Source organism: Peromyscus eremicus, chromosome 3 (assembly GCF_949786415.1).
Source record: "Peromyscus eremicus chromosome 3, PerEre_H2_v1, whole genome shotgun sequence".
Classification (NCBI taxonomy): Eukaryota; Metazoa; Chordata; class Mammalia; order Rodentia; family Cricetidae; genus Peromyscus; species Peromyscus eremicus.
In genome coordinates this window covers 141,630,110-141,649,347 of record NC_081418.1, presented here as the reverse complement: position 1 = coordinate 141,649,347, position 19,238 = coordinate 141,630,110, and the positions used below count along the sequence as shown (strand labels likewise).

Here is a 19,238-nt window from a genome sequence, read left to right as displayed (position 1 = left end):
TGAAGCTCTTGTACTAGCACATGCTCCACACAGCCCCTCCTCCAATGTGTTTTGCATTTGTCCTCGTCTTCTGTCTGTTTTAAAATAGGGAAAGAGCCATCCCATGAGGACCTTTCTTTTCTGTGTTCAGGTATGTTAATGTTTCTGTTCTTAGAAATTTTGCCAAAAACTTTTCATATGCTGTTTGAATTTATCTTCCCAGTATGTTTCCCCCATAAGTGTAGGGCATTTATTCAAGATATTTTGTGTTACCTTCTTTGTTCAGTATTGCTCTAAGTTCCAGTTGTAAGTCATCTTTCACTCGTGGCTTTTCTTTCAATCTGAACATTTTTCTTGGTGTTATGTTGATACAGGGTCTCACCAACTAGCTCAGTTTCCTTCAGTGCTGGGCCACGTACACCGGTGTGCGCCACTATGCAAAGTTCACTAAAGTTTTTGATGAATGTTTTTCTGCTGCCTTATTTTGATACTTCCTTTCTGTGTTACTGCTTCTCTGACTACCCTTCAGCTGGTGAACGACGTTATGGCCCATTGCTCCATTCTCTGGCTTGCCCAGGCTGTGTATTGTTCTTTATATGCCTCAATGCCTATGACATTACAGGAGCAGATTTTGGTGCAAATTGGAGGGAAATGAGTGGTGTCTAGCGCCCATCCTGGTGAAGGAGTCAGATGCATTAACAAAGGCAGGAAACCTCGACAATGGAGAGGATTCTTGTTGTGCAAATGAATCTATGTAAGCTCATTGTCTGCTCTGTAACAGTACAGGAATTTTTCTAAATTTGTTTACATGTATGAATAAGATAGTACCAACTCTTTAGAATATTTACACGACCACTGAATCAATTACAAATGAAAGCAATTTTATAACATCTCCTAACAACTATCATGTTGCTAATCTTAAGCGAAATGCATAATAAATTATAAGTAATGATAAACCTGAATTATTGAAGTCATAAATAAAAGAGATTATGGTATAAATAAATGCATATTTATGAACTAGTATGTATTAGTATATGCATGTGTATATATATATGATTTTATAAAAAGTAAAATTATGAGTCTTCTCAGTCCCAAGTATTTGAAGAATAACTAACAACACAAGATTATTAGATAATTGTTTGCGTATAGGAAGAACTTTGGAAAATGCATATAGGTGCCTATACTGGCATCATTTGGAAATATTTGGTGAAATTCTTATGTTACATAAAAGCTGATATACTGGTGCCTTTTATGTGAGCTAGAATTTTATAATTTTGCTTGTCAGAAATTAAATGGTTTCAATTTAATATATAAACAGTCAAAACAATGCAAATACATATATTTATTTTGATGACAGCACATGAGAATTCTGTTTTTTTCAGCATCAACTATGAGGACTCCAGACCATTGCGTGTAAGGTAGGCAGCATTTGGTTGAAGCTCAGCTGGGCTCTCTTGCAAAGTGTAAAATTTTTGTGAAGAAAACTATAAACCAGCTCAGTAAATCTTGATATTTACTTGACATTGTACATAAGAGTTCATTAAATTAGTATGTTATGAATTCTCAAGAATCAGCTAGACATACATCAGAAGACTGCATTAACAAATACTTAGCACTCTAGTGGAATTTGGAACATCTTGGAAAGATGAATGGTTTCATACGGTACATATTATTAACAACTTTAAATGTGGAATTTATAATGGGATATTTAGGCAATGCATTCATAGTACTAGTGAACATTATGGAGTGGGTAAAGAGGAGAAAGATATCTTTCATAGATCAGATCTTCACTGCTCTGGCAATTTCCAGAATTGGTTTGCTCCTTTCACTAATTGAAAGTTTATTTGTGTCTGAATGGTATTCAGATAAAATATTAACTAGAAGACGTGTGAGACAAATTAATATTTCCTGGGCGGTAACCAATCATTTCAGCATCTGGCTTGCTACGTGTCTCAGCATCTTTTATTTTCTCAAGATATCCAATTTTTCAAACTCTATTTTTCTTCACCTAAAGTGCAGAGTAAAAAAAGTGGTTTCAGTGACACTATTGGCATCTCTGCTCCTCTTGTTTTTAAACATTCTAGTCATAAACACACGTATTGATGTCTTAATTGATGGAATTCAAGCAAATATGTTCTACAGTGCTTTCTCAAGTAACTATACTCAAGTTTCTAGGCTTGTTTTACTCACCAACACTATGTTCACACTCATCCCCTTCACTGTGAGCCTGACCATGTTTTTCCCGCTCATCTTCTCCCTGTGGAGACATCTGAAGAACATGCAGCGCAACGCCGAAGGCTCCAGAGATGTCAGCACCACAGCCCACATAAAAGCCCTGCAAATGGTGGTCACCTTCCTGTTACTGTATACCGTTTTTTTCCTGTCACTTCTCATGCAGGTTTTTAACATGGAATTTCAACAGAAAAATTCAGTTGCTCTGCTCTTCTGGACTACTGAAGTTGCTTTCCATTCAGGCCACTCATATGTCTTGATTCTGGGAAATGCCAAGCTTAGACAGGCATTTCTTTCCATGGTGTGGTGGCTGAGGTGCAGGCTCAATGGTGCAGAGCCCTCAGCTTCCTAAAACTTATAGTGGATCATCTTTTGTCTTTCAGAGGAACATCAGTTTCTAAGAAATTATTTTTGTATAAATCTGTACCTTCTATACTTCACTTGTAGCATTGTAAATTTAGCAAAATTTTGTGTAGATTAGGTACTATCCAAACTATTACAGCCCTGGCAGAAAATATGGAATTCTCTAGATTGTTCTACAAGGATAGATATGAATATGAACTAAATAAATATATGAAAACATAATATTAGTAAAGTATAATTTCCTGTATAAAATTAATCTCTTTAACATTTTTAAATGATTTATGTTAATATGTAAAATACATGTGTGTATGTATTCATGTGGCCTGTGTTAAGTGCTGTTAAATCTGTAGTAAGGATCCTGTGTATCGTTAGAAATAAACCCTTCAGATTACTCAGTTTGCTTTGTCAATATTTTTCTTTTCTAACATTATTTATTTATTCATTGGAAAATGTTGAGTATGTGATCTGTATGTCTTTCAGAGACAATTAGATAGGGCCAAACATTTTATAAAAGGTGGACATGTGCATTAGGTTGCTACTTGAAGGAGGATGTCATAGTACTTACATATGACTCATTGATATCTGAAATTTTCAGCCTATTTTTGAATATTGTGTGAATGAATTCATTTATTGAAAAGATATTAAATGACTGAATGGGAAAACAGGAAAATTGTGCGATGAGTAGTTGTCTGTTATTCTGTTGCACAGAAAACAATAACAAAAGAAAATATGGATATATATTCAGTGCTGAGAGAAATGACTCTGATTTGTAAAAATTCTGCAGTTGAATGAATTCTTAGAGATATAACCTATGAATGTGAAATACTAACAGTTAAAGATGAAGTTCAGGATAAAATAAAAATAGCTAAGGGTCAAAGTATAGATTTCTTGGTGAAAATAAGTAAATAGACAGAGTAAATATCAATAAAAGGTTAAATACAAATTACATGATGGTAACATTTCAAACACAATACAATCCACAAGGCAATAAAAATAGAAGTACACAGCAGAATTTTTACTACAAGAACAAATCTCAGAGAAACTTGATACTAAACATTTTTAGTATCAAGATAGAAGCCTGACAACTTACCCTCTACTATGCTGCCAAGGTACTGGTGGAGCACAGAATACAGCATTCAGCAGGCTTTTTTTTTTTTTTTTAAGCACTGCTTCAAATAACTTTATACAGAACACTTCCAGCAAGAGGCCTGTTAGTAGCTTTCATTTCACCAACACACTAGATTACTGCCACACCTAGACAGTGATCACAGCTATGTTTGCTTGAATGGTGTTTTGTTGTCAGCCTTGGATTGGTGTGTGTGTGTGTGTGTGTGTGTGTGTGTGTGTGTGTGTATGCTTCTTAGCTGTATATAATGAAGCTATAAGACATAATTACCAGCAGATAATTGTAGAGAAGAGGAATTTTCCAAGGAGGTCCCATAGACAACAAGACCCCTTATAAAGAAAAAACTCTTCTATGTGTATCCAATTTATCGGCTGAAATAAACTCTGAATGTTGAAGGGCCATTCATGATATTTCCTGAGGATTGAAGCTCACACATCTGCATTCACCATTGATTCTTTCTTTTTTTTCTTTTAAACTTTGTAACTTGAAAACTTTTAAAGCTTTGCTGCCTGACATCCATACTTTGTAAGCTCAAATTTCATAGAGGCTAGACAAGGGGAAATGTTTGCAAAACAGTGAAAGAGAATATACCCTTATTTGCATATTAGTAAATGAGAATTCAGCTTTAATTTCAGCACCAGCAGTTGAAGACCAGGGCTTGTGGTGAAGGTGTACAGTGCATGGTTACAGTTGTTTTAGGATGATAGCTTTTTCTATGAAACTTGGGGTTTGTCTTAGTTAATGTTACTTTTCTCCTTAACATTGTCCACCGAATGTAAAAGTCAATAGAACATTATTCAGACTGAAGGGTTTTATATGTAGTGTGTGTGTGTGTGTGTGTGTGTGTGTGTGTGTGTAACAAAATTATGGGAAAAAAGGTCATGCATTTGAAAGGGAGCAAAGAGAAGTATATTGAAGAGTTCAGAGGGATGTAAAGGGAAAGAGAAATGATGTAAATATACTAAAATCTCAAAGGCAAATGAAAAAAATTAAAAAGGCAATAGGACTTCACTGCTCACCCAGAAACCAGGTATTGTTAGGACTTTTTGTCAGGATATTGTCAATTATAGACAGTAATATAGGCTTAGTTTATGTGGGATGACTCATCCCTAACGGGTTTGAGGGCCAGACGGCCCAAACAAGTAAAAAAGATACTTTCTGAGAGACAGCCTGGGTCTGCCTGATGGTCTTAGCAACAACAGCTGAAACATAATCTGGAGATGACCTGGACCAATGAGAGACAGCCATGTCACACCAGCTGATGCATATTCATCAGACCTCCCCCCAGGGTGGGATGGAGGGTATATAAGGCTTGCCTCTTCCTGAATAAACTGAGCAAGTTGTTTCAACATTCTGCCTGAGTCTGTGTGGTTTGACTCTGCGCCTACTTGGCCCCCAACCCCAAAGGGAACAACAGCAAGGACCCTGCTATAAGTTTATATTTTTCCTCACTCAAGGTTATTCCTGAGCATATTTTCCATCCAGTTAGTGAGAAAATTTGGTTTTGGAAAATCTGCCAATGTCTTTATAGCATTTGAAAATGGTTCAGGTATTACTGGAAGAAAAAGATCTTCCTGGTGATAGAATTCTTACTTTTTGGGCTGTCTCCAAAATTGTCTCCTTAGGGAAAGTTAACACACTGTATTCAACTGTAGTTAATCTGGGTTCAAATAATGGACAAGTGTAGAAGGGTGTCCTTATAGCCTGTGTTGGAATTGATCCTTGTAGCACCTGGTGTACCAATAGCCTCAGCTTGTTTTGTTTGTTCAAGATAACTAAGTTCTCTAGTCCTGCATTTCTCTACCTAAAAATATGAGAGAAGAATTTGTTCTGTTGATGTACAGGGGATTTTGGCTTTGTCTTTTCTTTGAGTCTTTTATTTTACGAATGTTTGTATTAATTCTTTGAAGATTTCGTGCAATATATGCGCAATGAACATGTGAGCTCACTACCTCAACTGCTCCCATAACCATTCCCTCCATGCTCCTCTATTTTCACACCCAAACGTTGAGTCCTCTTCATTTCTCTTCACCTACACACAGAGTCCACTTTCTGTTGCTAAACTTGTCTTGAGGTGGGGCCTGTCCCAGTGTGTGGTTGACCCACCAGGGGTCATACAATTAAAGAAAACTATTGACTCTCCTCCCAGCAGCTATCAATGCCTGTAGCTTCTCAGCTAGAGGTAGGATTTTGTGTCCACCTTCCTCCCTCAGTGTTGGGATTTTGTCTGGCTTGAGCTTTTTCAGGTTTTGTACATGTTGTTACAATTGCCGAGTTTACCTGTGCGAATGCCGTTTTATCAAAAAACAACACAAAACAAAAATCCAGTTTCCTTGCTTTTACTTACTATTTCTATCTCTTACAATCTTTCCTTGTTCTCTTCCATGAAAATCCCTGAGGCTTGAGATGAAGAGTGTGTTATGAATGTTCAGTTTAAAGTTGAGAACACCACAGTCTTTTGTCCTATATGTACTGGAAGGTGAAGGTCTCTGTATTCATTGTCATTTACTGCAAGGAGAAGCTTCGCTGATGGGGGTTGAAATATGATCTATAGATATAGTAACAAGTCACTAGGAGTCTTTAAATTTATTTGGTAGTTTTTTCAAAGTTTAATACAAGATATTTTGATCATATTTACCTCTCTCCAATTGTTCTCAACTCCCCCTTATACCCTCTGTTCCCCCAAGTATATATTCTTCCTCCTTTCTGAGGAAATGATTTATCATGAAATATGTGGGAACTGTTCTTGGTGCCATCTTGTGCAGAGCAGAAGATGCAGAGGAAGAGCTCAGGAGTGCTTGTCAGGGTGATATGTGTTGCTCTCTCCTGGTGGACACAAGTTTTGTCACTTTTAAAAAGACCTCGCAGTTCCAGTAGTAGCACACATTCCACACTGCCCACCACTGGAGTGGAGTGTTTTGCATTTCTCTTTGTTTCCTTTCTCTTTTTTGTTGTTTGGAAGGAGCCATGTCAGGAGGACATTTCTGTCTCTGCAGTGATGGTATGTATGCTCATGCTTCTATTCTTAGCAACTTCTAAAACTTTTCACATGCTGATGTACTTTATCTTCCCAGTATAGCTGACATGTAATTGTTGGGCCTTTGCTGCAGGGGGCTGAGGCTGTGTTCCAATCTCTACACTGGAATACTTCATGTTTTGCCTGTAATCTCTAATGGTTTTATTTTAAACAGTGTCTTATTTACCTCTCAAGCTTGTTTTGGATTAGTCATCCTCCTGCATCCATCTCTCCACTGCTAGACTAAGGTACCAGTGTGCACCACCACACCAATTTTATTGCGGTCTTTGACATCTATTTTTCTCTCTTTGTTAGTTCTATTGGCTTTCATTCATGGTTCTTTGACTGCACTTAGCTCCTTAGGAATTTTAATGCCATGCTTCATTTCCTGCTTGTCTAGGTCGTACATCATCCTTATTGTGTGTGATGTTGGTAATGGAACAGCTATTGGTGCAAAGTGAAGAGAGATGGTTGTATCTGAAGGTCCTAGGTGCTAAAAGGTGGCATATGTACTAACAAAGGGAGATACAGAGAATGGGAAAGATCCTTGGTGTGCATATAAATTCATTTAAATTCTTTGCTTGATACCATGATGGGACAATCTTCAAATTTGCTAATATACAGAGATGAAAGAACTACAACTTTAGAGAATATTTATATTCTTATTACATCAATTTTACTTGAAAACTATTTTTTTACTTGAAAACTATTTTATACAACATCTTGATAACTATATCAGTATAAGCATGAGTTAGATGCACAAAAACACTAATGTTAAAAAGTTTTATTAAAATGATGAGTCAGTGGCATTTGTGTTTCTCTACTAATGGGTAGCAGTGTGTGCATGCATGACCCTGCAAAAAGTAAGATGAATATTATTCCTAGAAGAGAATATCTGAGGAACATTGATATCTATGAAACTTTTAGGCAACTCTGATAGCTTTCTGTAAGAACTTTCTGAAGCATGAACAGTTCCCTGTACAAACATCATTTTGATGTGTTTAATGTTGTTTTTCTTTTATATGTCAGTCTAGATTTTGTTGCTGGCTCTGAGTTATAATTCCCTAATGTTGCTTGTCTAGAAATCAAATATCCAGACTAAAATATGTATAAAGAAAAACTAGTAAAAACAACACATGTAAGCATATCTTTATTTTGATGACAGCACATGAGAATTCAGTGTTTCTTCCACATCAACAAAAAAGACTTCAGGGTGCCCTCTGTAAGGCACATAATATCTGGATAAAGTCTAACATTGCTGCCTTGGAAATTGAAAAATTTTGTGCAAAAAACTATGGACCAAACCATTGGTGAATCTATATTTGGCTCTGTCTATACGTATTCATGACAGTCAATGCTATGAGAGTTCCAGAATTCCATAGCATTTTAGAAGACTGATTAACATATTTTCATCAGTGTACAAGGAACTAAAGAATCTTTCTAGTGACAATGAGTCATATCCTACATGTCACATTAACATTTATTTTAAGTGTGGAATTCATAATAGGAAGTTTAGGAAATGGATTCATGGCACTGGTGAACATCATGGACTTGGTCAAGAGAAGAAAGATCTCTTCAGTGGATCAGATTCTCACTGCTCTGGCCATCTCCAGAATAACTCTGCTCTGGTCATTAATTGCAAGTTTATTGGTTTCATACATCTACACAGCTTTAATGATAACTGGAAAAATGATGAGAATTATCAAAATTTTCTGGACAGTGACCAATCATCTCAGCATCTGGCTTTCTACATGCCTCAGTATCTTTTATTTTCTCAAGATAACCAATTTTTCAAACTGTATTTTTCTTTATCTGAAGTGGAGAGTAAAAAAAGTGGTATCAGTGACATTGCTGGTGTCTTTGCTCATTTTGTTTTTAAACATTTTAGTCATAAGCAGATATATTGATGTCTGGATTGATGGACACGAAGCAAATATGTCCTACAGTGCTATCTCAAGTAAGTCTGCTCAATTTTCTAGACTTGTTTTACTTGTCAACACTATGTTCACACTCATACCATTCACTGTGTCCTCGACAATGTTTCTCCTGCTCATCTTCTCCCTGTTGAGACATCTGAAGAACTTGCGGCACAATGCGGAAGGCTCCAGAGATGTCAGCACCACAGCCCACGTAAAGGCCTTGCAAACTGTGGTCGCCTTCCTGTTACTGTATACGGTTTTCTTTCTGTCTCTTCTTTCACTGTGTTGGCTTGTTGAATTCAAGCAGAAAAGTCTCTTAGTTTTGTTTTTACAGGCAATGGGAATTGCTTTTCCCTCAGCGCATTCATGTGTCCTGATTCTAGAGAACAGGAAGCTGAGTCAATCCTTGCTTTCCATGCTTCGGTGGATGAGGTACAGGCTCAAAGATACAAAATGCTCTATTCCCTAAAGCATATTGGGGATCAACTTCCGTATTCCAGAGAAAAATCAGTTCATAGTTTTCATTTGTTAGGGATGACCAGGGTGGAGGTCCTCTTTCAGGAAAGGGGTCTGTTAGAGATGCAGACAGTGTAAAGGTTTCTATTAATATGGGAGACAGCACAAGCAAGGTCAAAATGTGGGTACCATCTCTGTCAGAAGAACAGAGATTTTTTTCCCTCTTCTAAGCAAGTAGGGAATGGGAAAAGTATTGTACCATGCCTCTGTGGACCTGAGATTAGCTGACACCATCTAACTAACTAGACAGAGACATTGTGCTTTCCTGTATTTTTAGGTAAGTAGGAATAACATTCCTGGAAAAAGGACTTCCCTAAGAATATTAGGATATGATGCAACAGTGGCTACTCATTTGGCCTGCCCCTCTTCTAGGGTGTTACTAAGGGACTCGTCCCAGGAAATGGAGTGAACTGAAGTCTTATGAGAGCTGTGAGGAGAGAAAGAAAACCTGCAGGCTGTAGTCCCCACATGTGTTAGTCACCAGTGCCCAAAGGAAACAGAGTTTGCAATGGGTGTGGGATAAAAAATAAATAAGCCTTTTATGTATGTTTGTAATTTCTAAATTATTCAGGTATATGTAACTATGGATTTAGAAGATTATATGTAGATTAAGCACCACTCAATCACATTACAGCTCTGCAGACAAGATACAAGCATGTTTATTATTATACAAAGATGAGAATGTGAACCACTTAAATATAAGAACTGGCATCACTTTTTATCATCATTAATCTTTTAAAGACTTTAAAATGATCAATGAATAACACGTGAGATATGTATCTGCATGCATTCAAGTGAGACACTGAAAAGGGAAACCTGTAGTTGTGTCAATATAAAAATTATTTTGTTTTCTCTAAAAATGTCATAAAGTATAAAATACAGACTAGGACATAAGATATACTTAATCCATTTTTTTCATTTGTAAGATCAGTTTAGAAAACTTCAGAAATTCTGAGCCAGTGAGTGATTTCTTTTACCTTTTGATCCAGTTTCTTCCACTTTTAGGTGGTTCTGGGGATGGGATTGATTCCAAAATTTTCCTGTCATCTTTATACACATGTAGTGGGAGAGTTGCAAGCTACACACACACACACACACACACACACACACACACACACACACACACTACAGTTAAAAAGTAAATATATTTTCAGTTTATCCCAAGTTTCCTATGTATATTATTTAACTTGGGAATCAAGAATTCTTGAAACATGTTTGTCAATGGGGATGCATTGAATTTTTTATTTAGTTCTTCTGTATGTAGTATAATACATTTTTGTTTTTATGCTCATAAATGCCAAATGTGCCTATGATAGTGTCTAGGTTAAATGCCACAGTAAGAATTTGGTGGTAGTATTTTATTTTATGTAATCATGTACCTGAATTTTTCTAAGGTGACAAAAAATCATTTTAGCATAGGCATGAAAATTTAGACTAATGTAGAAGTCACTAACATTTAATTAACACAAATTTTGTTGTACATGTTATTAGTATAGAAATGTACATATTATTAGTATAGAAAGTAGGTAAAACACACACAAACTTAATCAAATAAATGAATTATTTAAAATAAACTGAGTCAAAGATGGGAAGCTTAGAGAGCTTAGCATGACTGAGTGGTCGGTCACATGTCCTACGCTCAGTGCTGCTTAACTCTTAGTAAGAGACCACTGAGAATGTTTACAAAATGTAAGATTTCTTATTCAATGCTTATTTTCACAAATAAATCTCTTCAGACTGCTGGGTTTATGTTTTGCCTAGATTTTATCTTCAATAAAGCTTTTTAAACATGTAAATTAAAAAAAATTGAGTGTATTTTCTGTAGGTTTTTTAGAGATAATTTTATGAGAAACAGATGCTTTCAAATGGGAATTGAGAAATAAGAATCCACCAAAGGAAGATGTTATGTTATTAATTTGTAGGTCTTTTGTCCACTCATAATGGTAGGACGCTGTTTCTTACGTATGGAAACCAACATTCCTTGAAGTTAATTTGAGCAATAATCTCTACAGAGGGAGGCTCTCTTACCAAAATTCAGGTGAGGTATTCAGGGGAAGAAGCTGCTCACAGTCACACTTGAACTCTGGTGGGATAACACAGAAAAGAATGGGAAGTCTTCATGCTTAATTTAAGCCTTCTCGTTTCTATGATACTTGATAACTAATTTGCACAGGAAGCACAGGGATTGCTTCTGTTTGATACATCAGTAGCTGTGTTGCTCATGTTTTCTTGTTTCTGTGACAAAATACCTGGAAAGGACAACTTAGGGAAGAAGTCAGGATTTTTTTTTTGACAGCTTGAGGGTACGCCTTATCATGGCAGGGAAGGAATGATCACAGGACTGTGTCCTGAATTCAGGAAGCAGAGATAAATGCTGGTGCTCTGCTTGCCTTCTCATTTTTTAGGTCAAGAACTCAAATGATGGATGTCCTGATTCACAAGAAGAGTGAGATCCCTACCTCAGTTAACCTAATGTAGAATGTCTCTCTTACACAGGCCCAAAGGTTTGTCTTCTGGGTAATTCTAGATCCTGTCAAGATGACAGTCAACACTAACCTTCACAGAAACACCTGTGTAGTAAAATATGAAAGGAGTTTTGTGCCTAAAGTTCACCATCTTGTCTTCTGCTGATACAAAATTGTACCACCTGCATATAATTACTTATATCAATTGTTCAGCTAAATAATACCCTTACGTATTTATCTCTGTTGTTTGGTTTATGTTACAAAGCGACTTAAACATGCAAAATGTTAAGTACTTGTAAACAGTTGCTAAGAGCAAGAACTGCTTGAGCTGTCTGCAGGATGTGTGTGGAGCTTCAGTGATGCAATTTATGAGTTGTCACCAGGCTGGGTGCAGGGTGGGCTTTCAGGGATGAAACTGCCCTTATGTCTCCATGCTCTTGTAAGAAGCTCTCACCCGTGTCCCTGCAAGTAATCCTAATAAATGAATTGGTTCACTGAACTAGACTTGAGTGGAGTCATTTCTTTGTTCTGTTGTGGGTGGTTTACCTGGAGTAAATAGGCATCTGTTGACATCTCCCTAGGAAAAGTCAGAGAAGAGGTTATATTGCAAGACACTAAGACCACCAGAATCAAAGTCAAATTCACAAAATGTCTACAAACTTGTGGTTGTAGAAAGTATATTCTCATGAGAAGTATTTTTAGAAAGTTGCATACTGGAAGGTAACTGACAGATACTCCTAAAGTGCTGAAGAAGGTAGCTATAAACCCAATTTGTAGACAAAAATTTGGTCTTATGCATTCAGTTAAGTAGTGTCATTCCATATTAAAACACAAAACAAAACCAGTATTATGTAATATGTACCTTCTACTTGTGAATGCTATTAGTGGGCCAAGCACAGAAAGAATATGAGGGACCAGTTTTCTTGTCCCAAAACTGCCATCGTTGATGCTATACTGTTCAAGGTACTCAGACAAAATTTATTGATATCCTCAAGTATAAATCAAGTATAAATGATATCATAGGGTGAAACTGTAATCTAATGGGACCAATGTCCATATAAGAAGGCAACAGACATGAGAAATCTATAGACATAGAGGAAGGTGTGTTAACTCACAGAGGAAGGCCCTGTAAGAAGATGATTTGCACACCCCAGCAAGATAGTCATTGCCAAAATGCAACACCCATGGACACTTAACCTGGCCTTTCAGGCACCTGAACTTCGAGGAAATAAATGTCTGTCATTTAACAAATCTATGTAGTGGTTTTTAAGTGGATGCTTAAGAAAAGCAAAAGGGAAAGTGCAATATCCATTTAATAGAACATTAACATTCTGAGAAAATAAGTCTTAATTTTGTTTAAGAATAAAGTTGATACTAAAGAAAAAATGAAGTGCAACTTATCACCTCTTATAAGTTACAGAAATTGTCCAACATATCAGAAATTCATAAATGTGTTATATTAGACAGTGAAAAGCAGACACACCATGAGTTTAGATCAATACAGATTTATTAAGCTTTCATGTGTTGCAAGTAACAGTTCATACAAATTACATTTTTAGCTCACATTTTCTGACTCTAATTTCTTTTTTTTAATTTTTAGATTTATCTATTTTATATATATGAGTATTTTTCAGCATGTATGAATTCGTGCCTGCTATCTAAGGAGGTCATAAGAGGCCATTGACTTCTCTCGGAGTGGAGTTAGAGATGGTTGCTAGCCGACATGTGGGTGCTAGGTATTGAACACAGGTCCTCTGAAAGAGCAACATGTCTTCTTAACCACTGAGCCAACTCTCTAATCCCAAAATATGTATTTTCCATTTTATTTCACATACTATGCATTATATAGAAGTGTCCTATAACAGACAAAAACACGACAATAGTTGAAAATTGGTGAATAAAGTTGTTCAAGAATGAAGAATACAAGCTGAGTCTGGTGATGCAGAAGTTCCAGTTTCTTAGGAGAAAGAAGCAGGAAGCTACAGACTTCAAAGCCTACTTGGTCAACTTAGAGGCTCTCTAAAAATAGGTGTGGGATAAAGGTAAAAACAGACATAAATGGCCAAATGACTGCCAGACACGGTCCAATGTGAACAGAAATTTCTCTGGTCCTGCCTTGCCCAGCAGTTCTGACAAATCTCTCTCACCTGAGGTCCTGCAACTGTTTATGAAATAATCACTAAGAGGCTTATATTAATTACAAACTATATGGATTTCCTGCCTGGCTGTAAGCTTTCTTGCCATAGGCCAAAACAGCTTTATTTATTATCCAATGGGAGCTGCACATATTCACAGCATACAGAAAGACATCCCACAGCACTTCAATATCCACGCTTCCTTTCTTGGTTAATGACAGAACTACGGGGATGTTGGTGACCACACTACAACATTTAGGATCCTTTTGTCGTAGTAGAGGCATAAAATTTTCATAGAACAAATTTACTGAGGCTTTAATAGTGTTTAAGCTTCTTTTAAATTTTAATTAGTATTTTGACAATTTCATAATACGACATTTACATAATTTACACCATCCTTTTCCTACTCCCCCCATGTCTCCTGTCCATCTTAAATTTCTGACTTTTAAAAAATAACTTTATTTTCTTTTAATAGTTATCATTCATACGTATATGAATATATATTATATATTCTGCTTCATTCATTTGCTCATATGCATATGTCTTTCAGAATGAACATTTGAAATTGGATAGCCTTGCATTGAGATGTTCCTGGAGAAGATTCATTCTCTCTCTCAGCAGCCATTAATTGCCTATAGCTCTTCATCTAAGGATGGAGCCTTGTGAGATATCTACCACCAGCATAATGTGTCGGTTTGTGTTGTCACTGTACAGGTCCTATTTAGCTTCTTAATGAAGATGAGTTCTGAACTACTATAACAATGAACCAAAAGTTTATGGAATAGTAATATCAGATGAAATACTCTCAAATATAAAAAATATGGAGCCAATTGAGACAGTTGGAAGCACTTACATGCAAGTCATGGATGCTGTGGCATGCGTATTTAATCCTAGCATTACTTAGGAGACGTAAGATGAGGATACAGGAGAGTTACCTGGATGTTCATAAGCCAGCCAGCCCAGACAACCAGTGTAGTGGAGGAAACTACAAGAGAAAACTTGCCTCAGAACAAGATGGAAGGAGAGTATCATCTCACAAAAGTTGTTCTCTGACCTCCACTGTGGCATACAAGTGCCTGCAATCACACACACACACACACACACACACATACACACACACACACACACACACACACGCATGTGCACACACACACACACGTCCCACAAACAATTGTAGTTAGAGTAGTAAGTAAAAATTAAAACTATGAAGTGTATTTAGACAAAGATTATATTAATGTAGTAAATGAATAATAAGGCATAATAATTAAATTTATAATATCTCCTTCAAATTGATAAACTGATAACTAATACACAGTAAGAATTTTAAATATTTCACAAGGTTTGGTGAAATCTGTAAACAGGCAAAAAGTAAAAATATAAAGTGATAACATTACAAACACAGCATGGTCCGCTGGGGAGTAAAGAGAACTTGTAGGTACAGATTTTCAATAGAAATCACAGATAAACTGAACAGCCTGGTATCTAGATTCAGAGCTTGCCCAGCTTCTTCCTCAGGACTTCCAAGGTGCTAGTGGAGCACAACACTATGCAGACTTAGTTTTAAAGAAGTTCCTTGTGATATTTTACATAGATCACCTCTGACAAGACATCTGTTGTGTACAGTGTTCAATAACACAGAAGTGGGGTGGGAGCTGAACCTCTAACCTGGATTTCAATCTCTAGAACCCTCAGCTGGATCTTGAATGATGTTGTTCTTAGCCTTGGAATATATGTGTGTGTGTGTGTGTGTGTGTGTGTGTGTGTGTGTGTGTGTGTGTGTGAGAGAGAGAGAGAGAGAGAGAGAGAGAGAGAGAGAGAGAGAGAGAGAGAGAGAGAGAGAGATATTTGGTTGTGAATAATAGTGCTATAACACATACTGATTATCTGTGGATCTCTGTAGGGAAGATGGACTTCCCATAGAAAACAAGGAGGTCTTGAAAAGGGAACTATTCTCTTTCATTTGCCTGCACGGCTGCAATGTGTTAGCTGAAGAAGCTAACAATGTTGAGGATCACTTTTGTCATCTGAGGACTTTAGTTATTAGTCACTCTCTTACTTTAGTTATTCCCTGCACCCCCACACATGATTTTTAAAGTTTTACCAGCTAACATTTAAGCCTGATGAATTCAAATTGCACAGGAGCTATGCAAGGCAAAACTTTGCAAAACAATGAAAGGGAATATGTCTTTCTTTGCATGCTAGCAAATGGGAATCCAGCAACTGAAGACTGGGGCTTGTGGTAAGAGCACACAGTACCTGTTTAGAGTTATTTTGCACTTTTTTTGGGAATGATGTTTTCCATTACCAACAATGCACTTGTTCATTGTCCTACTTTATGTTGCATTCTTCCTTAACTCTAGCCAGGACTTCATTCCCCTACCCATCTCCTGTTCACTGGGCTTTTCTTTACATTTCCCCCTGATTTAAGGCTAACACTGGATACACTTTCTACCAAAATGGTTGAAGGATTCACTTTAAGTAAATTTGCCAGTGTCTCTATATCATTTGAAAACTGCTCTGACTTTTTTTTTCCAGGAGAAATTTTATGACCCCAGGTGATGGAATCTCACTGCTCTGGCTCTTTTAAAATTAGTTTGGTTTGGGAAAGGCAGTGTTCTGGTATTCAACCGTAGTTCACTCAAGTTCATCCAGTGGGCAAGTGAAGTTGAATGTTCTTACTGTCAATCATGGAATTAATCATTTTTTAAAAAACAAAATAAATTTTACACTTTTGAGAATTTCACGTGAGTAATATTTAAATCATTTTCTCACTGTCTTTGCTCCAACTCCCCCCATGGCCTCCACTCCCTTTCAAATTCATTGCCTCTTATTCTTTAATTATTATTGCTACACATATACACACATTTAAATTTATAAATACAATCTGATGAGTTCATTAATGTTGTTTGTGTGTATACGTATTTAGGGCTGACCACTGGGAATTGGATAACCTATGAAAGGGAAAGCCAATTGTCTGTCACTCAGAAAACCATTAATTACCTAGAGCTCTTCACCTATGGCTGTGGCTTGTGAGATTTTCTCCCACTCAAAACAGCATGTCACTTGGTGTCATTTTTCAGGCCTTGTTTAGGATATCACATTGCCAAGATTTCATGGGTGCTACTTCTCCTGTCATATACAGAAGACATTATCATGCAGCAGATGTCCTGGTCACAGATCATACAATCTATCTGCTCCCTTTTCCATGAAGTTCTTGGAGTATTAGGTGTAAAGGTTGTGCTGTAGATGTATCAAATAGCATTGTTTACCACATGGGTGCTTGTTTTCTGCACTTTGGCCAGTTATAGTTTTTTTTTGATTATCTCTATCGGCTGCAAAAAGAAGCTTCTTTGATGAGGGAGGTGCTGTGGGATGGTCTGTATGTCAAGTGTGTTGCTGATTGGTCAATAAATAAATCATTGATTGGCCAGTGGCTAGGCAGGAAGTATAGGCGGGACAAGGAGGAGAATAAAGCTGGGAAGTAGAAGGCTGAGTCAGAGAGACACTGCCATCTGCCATGATGACAAACAGCATGTGAAGACGCCGGTAAGCCACAAGCCACGTGGCAAGGTATAGATTCATGGAAATGTATTAATTTAAGCTGTAAGAACAGTTAGCAAAAAGCCTGCCACGGTCATACAGTTTATAAGTAATATAAGTCTCTGTGTTTACTTGGTTGGGTCTGAGTGGCTGTGGGACTGGCAGGTGAGAGAGATTTGTCCTGACTGTGGGTCAGGCAGGAAAACTCTAGCTACAAATGGCGCCCAACGTGGGGCAAGAGTTTCCCCCTAAAAACTGAGAAAAAAGATTCTAAAACGGAGCTAAAAATAGTTCCTAATTGTCTCTCTCAAATGAGCGGCAGCTGCCTGTTTGAGCTACTGGTGGGTTCCTAGCATGTGCGCTAGACCTGCTGCCATATGGCAGGAATGAGGCCTCTGCAAGTGGCACATTAAGCTGCATGGTGGATTTAGCCTTTGCTAGTACAAAACAAAAAAAGATGTTTCTGGGGTATATGCTGCTTGGATAAAAGCATAGAGACCCACGATAGCTCCCAGAGCTGGCGGTAAATTACCACCGCCATGTTGGGAAGCTGAGGTGGGCGGAGCCAGCAGCCACAGCTGCTGCAGTTTAAAGCAATAGATTCACAATAAGACAGATTCAGATGTAATAGTTTACAATGTGTGTAAAAGATACATAGGCTTGGAAGAGAGAGAAAAAGGAATATATACAGTTATATAAAGAAATACATAGTTTTTAAAAATAAAGTCTTTAAAGAGACAGTAAAGGTAATATAAAAAATAAGCCACGTGAAGATGAATATTACACAGAGAATCTGGATTGTGTTGTCTTTGGGATTTTTAACTGTAGAAAAACATTTGATTGTAAAAGCTGTTGAGTTATGCCAATATGTATATTTTAAAGATACCTTGACTTCAAAATTTGGATATAAGGATATATTGCTTTGGAAAAGAGTCTCTGCTTTTGTTCCCACAGAAAGCCAAAGGCTATGGATTTGTTCCAAATTAAGATACATCAGGTTTGACCAGCCAAGACCCCCTGAAAGGTCTCCGATGACACCATGGCCCAGATGATCCAACATCCAGAACCATTTCAAGGTGACTGGCTCAGATGATACACCCTCGTGGACTACTCCATAATCCTAAAATTTTCTTTGTGTCCCTATAAGATACAGCGCCCCCCTCCAGCAGGAAGTAGTAAGAGAAGCTATGCCCAAATTCCCAAATTATATATAATTTTACTTTTTTAAGGTTAAAACCTTCCTTTTTGAAAAAAAAAAGGGGGAAGTGCTGTGGGATGGTCTGTATGTCAAGCGTGTTGCTGATTGGTCAATAAATAAATCACTGATTGGCCAGTGGCTAGGCAGGAAGTATAGGCGGGACAAGGAGGAGAATAAAGCTGGGAAGTGGAAGGCTGAGTCAGAGAGACACTGCCAACCGCCATGATGACAAACAGTATGTGAAGATGCCAGTAAGCCACAAGCCACGTGGCAAGGTATAGATTCATGGAAATGTATTAATTTAAGCTGTAAGAACAGTTAGCAAAAAGCCTGCCACAGCCATACAGTTTATAAGTAATATAAGTCTCTGTGTTTACTTGGTTGGGTCGGAGAGGCTGTGGGATTGGCAGGTGAGAGAGATTTGTCCTGACTGTGGGTCAGGCAAGAAAACTCTAGCTAGAGGGAGGAGCCACACTTATCTGTGGGTATAAGCATAAATATTTAGTACGCAGTTAGAAATCATACTGATTTGGGAAAGTGGCAGTGGTAGGTTGTCCTCTAGGTCCATGGTTTTCTCACACATGGGTAGCTGCTGGTTTCCAGTACAAAGGATTATTTCACTCTTGCTCATCATTCCTTAAGTCCAATTAGATGGCTTTGGGGTATTATTTTGTTCTTGTTCTTGTTTTTCACTAGTGTGATAGCTGGATAGGACTACTGATTACTTTTCTCTCTTGGCAGCTTTCAGA

General features: G+C 37.4%; 2 protein-coding genes across 2 annotated transcripts; both read left to right on the top strand.

Annotated features, from left to right (window-relative positions):
* The first annotated feature begins 1,624 nt into the window (after nucleotides 1-1,624).
* On the top strand, nucleotides 1,625-2,889 carry LOC131906171 (taste receptor type 2 member 140-like). Its single transcript, XM_059256960.1, has one exon. It carries the CDS (start codon nucleotides 1,625-1,627, stop codon nucleotides 2,561-2,563), a length of 939 nt encoding a protein of 312 aa, XP_059112943.1. The 3' UTR covers nucleotides 2,564-2,889.
* A 5,276-nt stretch (nucleotides 2,890-8,165) lies between these two features.
* Nucleotides 8,166-9,104, top strand: LOC131906557 (taste receptor type 2 member 140-like). The gene has a single exon (XM_059257169.1). It carries the CDS (start codon nucleotides 8,166-8,168, stop codon nucleotides 9,102-9,104), a length of 939 nt encoding a protein of 312 aa, XP_059113152.1.
* The last annotated feature ends 10,134 nt before the right edge of the window (nucleotides 9,105-19,238 follow it).